General features: G+C 30.6%; 1 protein-coding gene across 1 annotated transcript; it reads right to left on the bottom strand.

Annotated features, from left to right (window-relative positions):
* Positions 1-4,197: 4,197 nt before the first annotated feature.
* Positions 4,198-8,114, bottom strand: LOC109790651 (uncharacterized protein At3g27210). Its single transcript, XM_020349840.3, has 3 exons — positions 7,804-8,114; positions 5,394-5,474; positions 4,198-4,813 (listed from the first exon to the last, which is right to left on the bottom strand). Exons 1-3 carry the CDS (start codon positions 7,976-7,978, stop codon positions 4,404-4,406), a joined length of 666 nt encoding a protein of 221 aa, XP_020205429.1. The 5' UTR covers positions 7,979-8,114; the 3' UTR covers positions 4,198-4,403.
* Between the last annotated feature and the right edge of the window lie 4,684 nt (positions 8,115-12,798).

Below are 12,798 nucleotides of genomic sequence, written 5' to 3'. Positions count from 1 at the left end.
ATGTGCCTTCCATTTCTAATGAATGTATGCTAATGTATTATCCTAGGAGATGCATGATATTTATTTTCTGCCTAAACTTTATCATGTTTTTGGCTAAAGGTTATGATGCATGATTTTTTTGCTATATATTTATTTGTTTTTGTTGTTGTTTTTTTTTTAAATAAACTATCCTATATGATGCTTTAAGGTTCAGGTATATAGAAGGGAGTTAAAATTTTTATCATATTTTTTATTAATATCTATTCGTTTGTAATTCTTATCCATTTGAAATAAATAAACACAAACAAATGCAACACACATATGCTCAAACAAATGCGCACCCGCGAACATTCACATTTAGATCCTTGGTCTGTGGTCCTTGCAAGAAAAGTGCATTGTATAGGACAGTTCTAATCTCACTGGTCTTAAGGCCCCCAAGGTGCCCCCATTATAGGGACCCAGTATCTCTGTCGTCGTCACCTGGCAAACTCTAAGGTCTGTCGCAGTATTTCGAGCTAGAGTAACCGGTTATCACCTTGAGTGTGATTTCTGACAAGGCTCGCAGGCTCCAAGGCCAAACTTGGGCCGGTCATACGTCAACCACTCCCTATGTTTATTACCCTCATGCCCCCGGGTGTAGGGGGAACTATTGTGTGCAAAGGATTGTGTACAGTTTTATTCAAACAGGTGCAGAATTTAAACAAACAAACAGATATTAAAGCTAAACAAATAAAACAAACAAAGTAAAGGGGAAAAATTTAAATTTTTATTTTTATTTTATTAACTTCATCAATTAAATGGGCCTGACCCTCTTTAAACTTCCCCAGTGGAGTCGCCATCTGTCGCAACCCGAAAATTTCCGATCTTGCGACCTATGGTTTCAACATCCTTTTAAAGATCTCATCAATTAGGGAATGCCCGGACACCAGACTAATCCTTAATTAATGGTTTTGAAAATAGGTTCTATGGAGTCGCCACCAACTCAAAATATTGGAAAAAGAAAAGATTTTTTAAAGTCCAATAATGGCCTTGATAACCAGAATTGGGTTCGGGGGTCGATTACGTGTAGGGAAGGTATTAAGCACCCCTACAACGCCCTCAATGGGTACCCTATGATGAAGTTAATGTGATAAGAAACAATAAATTAAATATTAGATCCCCTTTATGAATTACTCTTTACATGCTTGAAATTTAAATTACACGGTTGACCCTAAAACGTCTACATGATTGCTCTTGTTATAACAAAAAATAAGAAGTAAAAGAAAGAGAAGAAGATTAAATGAAATACCTCGTGGCAAGCTTTGTTAGATCTTCAAATATGAAAAATATAGGTGCTTTGGGGCAACCTTTCACACTACAATGCCTCACAAAATCTCAAGAAATACAAAAGAGAGGGGGAGAGAGAAAAAGAGAGAAATTTCGTGCTCTAAGGAGTCTGGACGAAATTTTGGAGTCCCTCAAAAATGTGCCAAAGCTGTCTATTTATAGGCTTCATACAGGGTCCAGAACGGCCCGTTCCGAAATCGGAACGGCCCGTTCTGGATCTAGCCATTACGTGTTAATTTAGTGTATTGGAACGGGCCGTTCTGAAATCGGAACGGCCCGTTCCAGGGGCGCGTTTAACACATAAATGCCATTCTGGAACGGCCCGTTCCAAATTAAGGATTTAAGCCTTTTTTGTTATTTGGAACGGCCCATTCCAATTTGGGAACGACCCGTTCCAAATGTATGTTTTAGCCTTTTTGAAGAGCCTGGAACGGCCCGTTCCAACTTTGGAACGGCCCGTTCCGATTTTGGAACGGCTCGTCCTGATTTTGGAACGACCCGTTCCAGTTTAGGGTTTTAGGCTCTTTTTGTAAATTGGAATAGCCCGTTCCAGTTTTGGAACAGCCCGTTCTAGGCTACTAAAACTAGCTTTTTTGGGCTTTTAGCCTTCTGATGTCATGTCCTGTTATTTCCATGATTAGGAGCTCCTTTTCTTGATAATAGACGTCCATTTCTTCGTTTGTATGCCCCGGACGAAATTGGGTGTCTACACTGGCCTATCTCATCATGGCCGAGCACAGCCTAGCCGATCTCACCTTGGCCGAGTGCAACCTGGCCGATATCACCATGGCCGAGCACACCTTGGGCGATCTCACCATGGTCGAGCACAGCCTGGCCGATCTCACCATGGCCGAGCGCACCCTGGACGATTTCACCATGGTCGAACACAGCCTGGCCGATCTCATCATGGTCGAGCGCCCCCTGGTCGACCATACCCAGGCCGGGCTAACTCACTTTGTTGGATAAGGTCGGTCTTTTCACCGAGACAACTCCTGTGAGGGTGGTCGGGTCATATTCTAATCGGGCTCACCCGTATTACAAAATAGGATCGGTCCTTTGCCGAGTGACCCCTCGTGGCAGGGTGACGTGGGTCTCGGTCCTTTTTCCCACGCCCATATCGGAAATAAGCCGAGATGGTACACTTGCCTTCCAGCCCTGAGCCTAAAAGGCGAAAGAGCTTAAGCAACCGCTCCTATGAATCGTATCGGAAATAGGCCGAGACGGTACACTTGCCTTCCAGCCCTGAGCCTAAAAGGCGAAAGAGTACAAAACTATTCTTAGCAAACTATATAAAAAAAATAAAAAAAAAAAAGTGTGTCATAGGATATTTATATAGAATTTCGTATTATTTATCAGCAAATTGTTCTGGATTTAATCTAAATCTAAATCTTATTAATATAAAGTTGATCGGTGAGTGAATCAAATAAAACTCATTTTTAAGTTTATTGAGAGCATTAAAGTTAATTTTTTTACTTGTAGGAATATTTGCAACAATTTTTAAACGATGTTCAGCTAGGTTAGACCCCTAAATTATATTATAGAGTAATATATAGAAACTGAGAGGAAAAAAATTGAAATAAACGTTATTTGACATTCAGTAAAACAATATTTTAGTTAAAAATGAAATGCAACTCATTTGCACTAAGCATGAAAGTAAATTGACCGTCATATTTCACCTTCTATATGTTAATACACGGTATATAAATTAAACTCTGCAATTAATAATTTTTAATTGTTATGGTAGAAATAAAAAAACAAAAAGATAATTATTTGGTTAGTAAAATTTGATTTAGTTCATTGAAAAAAAATAGAAAAAAGGAATATTTAGATTCAATAATAAAAATAATTACTTAACAAAAATTAGATTTTTTTATATCATATTATTAATACAAATTATCATTACACTATATCTAATTTGCATCATCATTCAATTCAATGACTTGATAAAACTCTGCTATTAAAATTGTCTAATCAATGAAAGCAAACAAGAACCATAAATATTCCTTTCTATGGGCAGAACAGAATTCATGACCGTATACAGTAAAACACCTATATGTTACCTATTTATCTATTTGTTTTCTCCCATAACATTTGTGCAAGGTATCCTTCGGCTTGAGACTATTAATATTTAACTATTTTCAGTAATGTATTTTTTTTTCTAATTATTCTTTTTCTTCATGCTTATTATTCGAGCACATGAGACTTTACTTAATGTAGTATTTGCTAAGAGGGAAAGGGAATGAAAGAAAAAAAATCCCTCTTTGCCTAAGTTTATCTCTTATTCAATATCGACAGATTTTTAAAGAAAATAAAGAAAACTTAAAATATTTTAAATATAATGCCTAAAATATCTTTTCTTATATTTTTAATTTAAAATTAAAAGAATACAAAGAAAAATAATTTTTAAAATTTTTCTCTCATTTTAAATCAAACAAAAAAAGGAGTTACTTCCCTTCAATTAAAATTCTTCTTCTCTCTTTCTTCTCTATTTCTCTTAATCAAAAAGAATTTTTATCTTTTTTCTTCCATTCTCCATTAAAATTCTTCTCCTCTGCACTTTTGAATTAGACAAACCCAAAGAGATATATACCAATTATGCTCGAACATGTAACTTGGTAGTATGTTATATGTTAATTATTTAATGAATATTTAAAATTTACAAAAATTGTGATCTAAATATAACAATACTACCTAACAGTATACAACAAATTATGAAGCAGATATCCTAGATTTTGGATTTCTTGCAGAAAAAAATCTCATTACATAATGATTTACAGCATCTCTTCTCTTTGATGATTACATGCTGTCAAATTCATATTACTTCGGTTCTTTACAGGGATACATTGATGTACATTATCAAAATTTAATTCAACCACTTTACCTTCCTGGATATAAAGAAGAGATGAAGAGTTTAATTTATGCAAACCATCATTGTAAAACACTTTTACACATACATCCAATAAAACATTATCTTATCACCACATCATATTACTAAACAAGATGATGTGATAAAATGATAAAATCTTGTTGAATATATGTAACGGTGTATAAAAATTAAACTCATCAGAGAAACTTGGTTCATCATAAAGCAATAGAAGTCAATGTTTTCCATTTACTTCTATTGCAGGACTTGTCTTCCTCCTTCTCTCCCGAAAGCTTCGGCATGAAGACAAGCTTGGCATGCACCCCTGCAAAGACTTAACTGATTTCTCTCTAATGGAAACACGATCCTCACTCATGGTTCTTTCACTGCTACAAGCAGAGTTTGCCCCATAAGGGGTACAGTGTGCAGATTTAGGCATAACATCTTTTATAGTTGGTGGTTTGGCTTCTTTGTTGTGTCCATAGCCATCATCAACTTGGTCATCTTTGACACTTTCTCGAAAAAGCTCTAGCAGTTTCTTTTTCTTTTCTGGGGATGGTTCAGCCTTGGAACTAGGAATTCTATTCCTAGAAGGGGTGCCAAAAGTGTGGTGAACTGGGGTGGTCCCTCGAGATGGTGTGAAGTCTGCATAAAGTGAAACAGACAATGTAGCTAAAGGTGGTTAGAGAGAGTGATGAAAATAGTTGAAATAGAAACTAAAGAAATAAAAGGTAAAACAATGTATCTAAAATTTCTTAAAAGAGTTCTTTTTTCATTAACTTTAAAGTACAAAATGACTTATTATGATACAATGTCCATGACAAGCTAAACTGTCTTGTTATAAATCATGACAACAATATGTTTACCATCACATATTATGATGAGATAAATTTTTGTGGATCATGTAAAAGTTTTTACACCATCAACAAATCGAAAATTATGCTAAATATGTGTTAGGTAACTCCTATCTGTTAGTTATTAGTTAGTTTAGATTATTCTTAACAGTATGATTTTTAAAGCAGTTATCCTGAAAGTCAATAAAATTCTCATAGATAACGATTTCTAATTGTTTGAAAATCTATGCATATTATTTTCTCTATTATTATTACTCAAAAAGTCTAGCCTCTGCTCATATTTCATATCATATACTAAAACAAAATGGCCAGTAAAGTAAGATACTTTGCCAGCAAAAGTACAAGGAAAGAGAGTTGCAAGGGATCCTTACCACCATTGACACTATAGAAATCCTCTTCACAATCTGAGTCTAACCAGGGTTTAGAATCAAAAAATGCTTCCTCTTTGCTACCTGTGAAGGGAAAAAAAATGGCTTGTGAGTGGCAAACTTTTATAAGAAACCTACGGGAAAGTAATAACAAATGAAATAATAACAAGTAATGGTTAATCCAGCCAATTGAGTTGACATTGACAAGATTGATTATTGGGTTTCAATTCTTTGGAATGTAACAAGTAGGTGGGAAAAGAAACAAACTCTTATTCCTAAATACTTCCTCCATTGATTAGTAGTTCACAAGAATGAAGTACTCACTTCCTTTTTATGGGGAATTAGACAAGGCACAGAGAGTTCTATAAATATGGTTGATGTTGGTTTTTAATCACAATTAGAGTTTTACTATATATTAATGCAAAGTAAAACTCCAATTCTAATTAGAGAACAATATCAATCATATTTTTGATAGTGTACTTAAGTTTTGTCCTTAGATAAATGGTATTCAACTACCGGTTAGGTCAACTGGATGACAAGTTAAGGTTGGTTGAACTTTCTGGAGGAAATTATCAAGATGAATATCATTCATGTCACATAATATATAGGATCTCAAACATAATACAGAGACATTAACATTGTCTAATCAAGCACTTGAACCAATTTGACAACTTGTAGGAATCATTTATATGCAACATCTCAGAATCAATCAAATTTATTTCTACTCTAGTGTGTTAGGTAGGCATAGATACAGCTCAACAGAAAGAAACAAGGTATGTGGTTAAGGAGGAATAAATGCTGCAAAAAGTTTAGAGAAGACAGATTACAATACTTGGACACAGGACAGAGGACATCAATACTTTATTACTTCTCTTTCTTTTTTTTTTTTTCTGTAAGAAAGCATTAGAGGAAAGACTACTGTTACGAAAAGTATGGAAGTTTATTGTCACTCATAATAAGCATCAACCACAAACAATAGTGAGAACAGTTTAAATAAATATCAGAAGAAAAAAAAATAATCATATGAAATTAAATTAACAAGTAGAATCCCAGGCATATCATGAATTCAACCAGCAGCATCACTGAAACAACCATGGTGCATGAAATTCTAATATCTGTTTGTAAATATACTGTTCTAATCTGCAAATACTGTTTGTGAATGTAAGCCTAATCCTAAGCCCAGATTGAATCTGGCAAGATATATTGACTGCAGCTACTTTATAAGCACAGTTATTTTATTTTATTTAATTTTGGTTATCGATATTGTAAAAAAAAAAAAAGAATTATAAGACTCACATATCTTGCTCATCTAACTGCACCCTTTTATTGTTTATAAGCACAGTTCAACAAAATGAATAAACATTAAATGTTGTTGTCCCGTCAATCTCTTTCATTGTCCACCATAACATATAAACTCTAATGTATTAGTAAACAAATATTTATATAAAGATAAAGATTGAATAGACCGTATATCTTGAATGAAAATAAAATCCTCATCTTCATTTTCATGTTCGTATACACAATAAAATAAAAATCATTGAAACCAGTGAGAGACATTCACAGCATTTGCAGAGATGGATGGGACCCATTTATTCCACGTGTCTTCCTCCTGTTGGAGGATGCCACCGGCTACAGAGGATCCAATAATTTTCCACTTGGGTATCATAACTTAATCATAGATAAATACAACAAAAAATTGAATCAAATCAAATTAAATATGTAAATCAATTACAAGATCAATCATGAATAAAGATGCCCAACAGATCACCCCATAGCAGAAGCTAGAAGAAACCAGAACACGCTTCCCAAAAAATGCAAACACCATCAAGAGTAGCATCACACATGCAAATAATTCTTTTGGAAAATATAAAGAAGAAAAAAAGGATTTTTTTTTCAAACACATTCTTAGGATCACATGTTAAAACGAAATCTCCAGAAACATTCACATATTAATAAAAGCAGCATCTTCATATGAAGATACCAACAAGAATTTAAAGAAGGCTCCACAACTGCAATTTGAGTCACAACTCAGAACCTTAAAAATTTTGGAGCCACTAAAACTGCATAGCTGCATTTGTCATAACCCAAGAATTGTTCTCCAATTTAAATATGCAGTACACGATCAATCTCCCCATTTAACATGAGATTTCCAACATATTATCTTACCACAAACATTTGTGATGAGTGACACAATACACCTTACAACAATCATTAAGATAAACTCTCTTTAGATGTGATCTAAAAGAGAAAACTCTTAAAAATACTAGTAGTGTTTTATCTAAACTTGTTCATAGACTTTGCTGCCATTTTACAATTTGGGCTTCCGACATCCAAACTGATGAGGAAAACAACAAACGAGCGAACAACAGCCAGAAACACAAATCATGAAACAACAAACGAACAAGGATGGTACCTTGGTCAGTGAAGGTGGTCGTTGACCGAGCCGTTGACAATCCAAAGTTCCCATTTTGGGGTTGTCCCTTGATGGGTGATGGAGCAATCGCAAGCTTCTCAGATTTGGAACAAAACGAGAGTTTGAGCTTCATGTCTTTGTTAGCCTTTCTGGGGACCGAAGAACACGAACCCATCACTAAAAAGCCAGAAACTTTATGATCATCACGGTCACGGGGTGACCCAGAAACGAGAGTTATTACTCAGCACTTGCTTCAGAGAGAGAAAGTGATGCAAAATGTGCAAAGGGTGTGAATAAGTGTATTATGTGTGTGTGTGTGTGTGTTTGGTGTTATACTTAAGGGGTAGGGAAAAATTGTGTTTGTGAGAAAGATGAAAGTTAAAAGAGGATTGGCCTTGAAAGTGAAGTTATGTGAACAATGTTGTTGTGTTGTGTGGTGGTGCCTGGTGCTACCAAGCGTGTCATGCTAAGGTATGTATATACTACCGTAGTGGATGTGGGTCCATCAGAAAATGAATAGTTTGTTGGAGTTGGAGAAAGAAAGGTGTGAATCATGGTGAATGTGATTAGAATAATTGCTTTCATCTTCCTTTCTATGTCATTAATGTGCACAAAACTAATAATATTACCCGCAAGAAAGAACAACCTCTTTCTCTATAATTTGAGTTTTATCATCATGCATTTGTTAACTAACTAGACAATACTCTATTTTATGATTTTTATTTATTTATTATAAAAAATAAATTAACCTGTTATTATAAATGGTGGTGTGTAATTAATCATTAGAATTGAAAAACGGGATAAAGTAGGAAAAATATGAGATCAAATTTGATTTTCATTCCAAACATTTTTCTAATACTTCTTATTTTAAAAAAAAAAAAATAGTAATTTGTGATTGTATGATAGTATAAATTTTTAAGTATATCATTATTTTCTATTATAAGTCGTAGCTCCTAGTTTTTACCCCGGAAAATAAACAGTTTCAAATGTTTTTTTTTTCTTCAGATTTTTAGTCATTAGAAATCATGTAATGGGTGATTATTATTTGTACAAATGGTACTTTAAACTTGAACAGTATATATATATATATATATGACAATAGTTATCATATTTACAGTGTTTTCAGAATCCTCTATTTAATGAAAGCATTTTTAGATCATTTCCTTAGAGATGTTTTTTTATTATAAATTTTTAGAATAAATTATTAATAATTAAAAGTAATTTTTTCACATTTTAAACTATTTATCAAAATTTTAAAATATAATTTATATTTTAAAATATTTATTTATATATATTTAAAATATAATATGATTCATATATTCTAATATAATATTATTTATTTACAGTTTATTATAAGTTTTAATTATATATAATAATATTTTACATGTGAAAAATGTTAAAGTACTAATTTTATTATACATTCTTGATATAGAAGAAAGAATTAGAAGAACAGAACAGAAAGTATATAAAAAATAAAGAAAAAAAATAGAGTAAAAATAGAAGTTGTTTAATTGAAGAAAAATATAATAAAATTTGACTTTCTAAGATAATTGCTTTAAAATATTATTATTATTATTATTATTAATTATATTGCATTAAATATTTATTATTAATTATATTATTATTAATTTCTTCTTGACTTTATTTTTAAGACTATTTTACCATTTATTAATTATACACTATCTTACTCGACCTTTTACCAACGCGCACTCTTCGTACTGTTGTCTTTTTATTTATGTGATAGTCAAATAACAAATCACTCGCTCCTTTGTTATTTCTATCTTTTATTTAATGTTTAGTTTTTAAACCAAATTTATGAATATACAAAATGTCTCTTTTTTTACTGGTATATTATTAATTATACATGAAGAAAAACCATAATCGGTTACTGAGGAGAGAGGTCATAATTGTGCAGAGTCCCTGCTAGTTATATTTTGTATTTTTTTATTTTTTTAAATTATTCATTATACTTCTGTAATTACTCAAAACTCTTCACCTCTCTAATTATTAATATCTTACTCGTATGTACTTAAATTATTTTTATCTTTTATTATTTTACTGGAGGGATTAAGACATTTTGTGTCTCTAATAATTATATACTGACAACATATTAGAAAGTTATCTGTAATTATTCAGAGAATATATAAAAAAAAATTATATTTAAAGGGTATAATAGTCCACTAAAAAATAAAGACTAAAAGTGGTTATATATCTTAATATCCTCTTTATAATATGTATAAATTTTTATTTTTAAATATAATACATCTAGGCATGACGTGTATTATTTATGCTACAGTGATATTATCTTGATTTGAATAATTTTTTCATAATTGTTTTTGAATTAAAAATGCCGTTTCATTAGTTTAATGACATTTAATGTAATAAAATATCCATTACTATTAATAAAATATATTTACACTTCCTTTTATTTTATTTATTATGATATTTATTTAATTTTAAAAATATCCCTATAATGTATCAAAAACTCGTTATTAAGGAAACAAGGAACAAATTATTATAACAAAAAGGATTTTATTCATTACAAATTGATTTCATTGATTCTGAATAATTAAACTTATCCAAAGTTATTTGATTTACAAACATTTAAATTGACTCCAAACAGAATCAGATTTGTATTTCTTCCAATTTTATTAACTACTTTATTTAAATCAAATCAATTTATATTTCCCAACATTTTAAATAAAGAATTTTACTTAATCACCAAATTAACCTAAAAGATTTGCAATTATTTAGGAGAGCAAAATTGTGATAGTAGCGTGTAAATTTTTCTTTCCAAATTAGCTAGCTTGAATATATATATATGTTTATGTGCCACGGAAATTCTAATAATCTAAATCATATAAAAAAATATATATATATATATATATATATATATATAATGAGTTAATCACGTATACATTATCAGTGTAAAAAATATGATTGATTGTCAGCGTAAAAAACTTTACACTGATAATATATAAACACTGATAATATATAAGTGTGATTCACTTATATATAATATAGTGAATGATGCCCCCGAATAGTCAAAACATGGTATTGTGTTATAGAAAGGAAAATTTGTCAAAATCAGAATCAATCGACAGTTGTTACCTAACGTTTGCTTGGGGCAGCCATAGGTTGACCTAATGACCCTAAGTTTCAGCGTTAAAAGCGAGTGCTATTTGTTAGATTAGTTTTTACGCGCGTTCATCATGTGGAATTAGTGTGCATAACAAATCATAAATTATATATATAACATATGAAATTCCCATTATTATCCCTCTTGTGAAGAAGCTTCATCATTTCGAATTAATCAGCATAATATATTCTCCATCACTAACTTATGCGTAATTTGTTTTGTGTGAACTGTGAAGGATCGAAGAATATATATATATAACTCTCAAATGTTATCAAGAAAAAGAAGAATGACCCAATATTTTATGTGAATTTAAGGACAATGCTGATGGGAATTTTCTGACTTCCAGATCTAGTGTCTCCATTTAACACTTGGAAATTCGTCCAGTTTTCATGGTCCACATTACAGGGGGCAACTCACATTTTGAAAGATAAAATATGAAACAAGAGGATTAGTAAGGCACTTGTTAACACTTTTTTAATATCATTGATTCATTATTAAAAATTATGGAATAATAGGTGAGATTTGTTAAACAAAAATAGAAATTTACATTATTCAATAAGTTTTACGAAATATTATTTTTAACTAATATTGAAGAATATATTTAAAAGATCAGTATGTGTCGATGTTACCAAAAACATTAATTGTTACCAAAAATAGAAGTATATAAATATATATGAGAAGAAGGATCCACTTATTTTAAGAGTAAATTTACTTAGACTTGTTTCATTTAATAATTTGTATTCTACATCAAATTTTAATAATTTAATTATTGAATTAAAAGTTCTTAATATATAAATCAAGTCTGTAATTTTTTTAAAAATTTGACAACTATTTGATACTACATTATATAAATTCAAATCAACGTATAAAATATTTTTATGATTATCTTTCAATTTGAATTTAATAAAATGGAGTATCAAATATCTTTTAAATTTTTTAAAAATTTTCAAACTTAATTCATGGATTAAGAACTTTTAATTCAATATTTGGATTGTTGAAATTCAATAAGACATGAGTTATTAAGTAGGGGCATTTGGTAAGGGAGAAGATTTTTCATACCTAGAATTAGAAATTACAAATTCTAGGAATCATGATTCCTATGAATAATTAAAATATGTTTGGTTACTCATAAAATTTCTTGAGAATATTCATACATGATTCCCAAAAAATTAAAGATTTATGATTGGTTACAATAATATATTTTTGGAGAGAAATAGAAGGAGAGAGATAGAGACAACATTACTAGAAAAGTGTTATTTTTTTTGCAAATTTTCTTGCAAAAAAATATTTGCAGAAGATTTTTGCGAATTTTCCTGCAAAAGAATATTTGCAGAAAATTTTTTGCGAATTTTCCTACAAAAAAAATATTCGCAGAAATTTTTTGCGAATTTTCCTACAAAAAATAATTTACAGATATTTCTTACAAATTTTGCTACAATTTTAATAATCATGGAAAAAAAAATTTCATGGTAAAAATTTGCAGAAAATATTGTAAGAATTTTATTTTGTTTCTTGCAGATTTTCTTGCAAAAATAAATTTGCAAGTAATGTTTACTAAATGGTAGAAAAATTTTGTAGGTAACTTTTCCTGCGGATTTTCTTGCAAATTTTAATTCGCAGGAAAAATAAAAAATATATTTAAATTAATAAGATTAATATTTTAAAAAATCTTCAAGTCCCACATCGATTGAAAATAAAACAATTAAATAGTATATAAGTTGGAATAACACTTACCTTACAAGTAGAATTGTATGGTTGAGTGTTAGACTTGTAATCTACAATCTTAGAATTTAAAAGATTATGTATGAGGCATGAAAATAAAAGACTATGAATTCTTAAAATATAGAATCTATAAT

Source organism: Cajanus cajan, chromosome 1 (genome assembly GCF_000230855.2).
Source record: "Cajanus cajan strain Asha chromosome 1, NIPB_CcT2T_4, whole genome shotgun sequence".
Classification (NCBI taxonomy): domain Eukaryota; kingdom Viridiplantae; phylum Streptophyta; class Magnoliopsida; order Fabales; family Fabaceae; genus Cajanus; species Cajanus cajan.
This window is presented reverse-complemented; position numbering and strand designations above follow the sequence as displayed.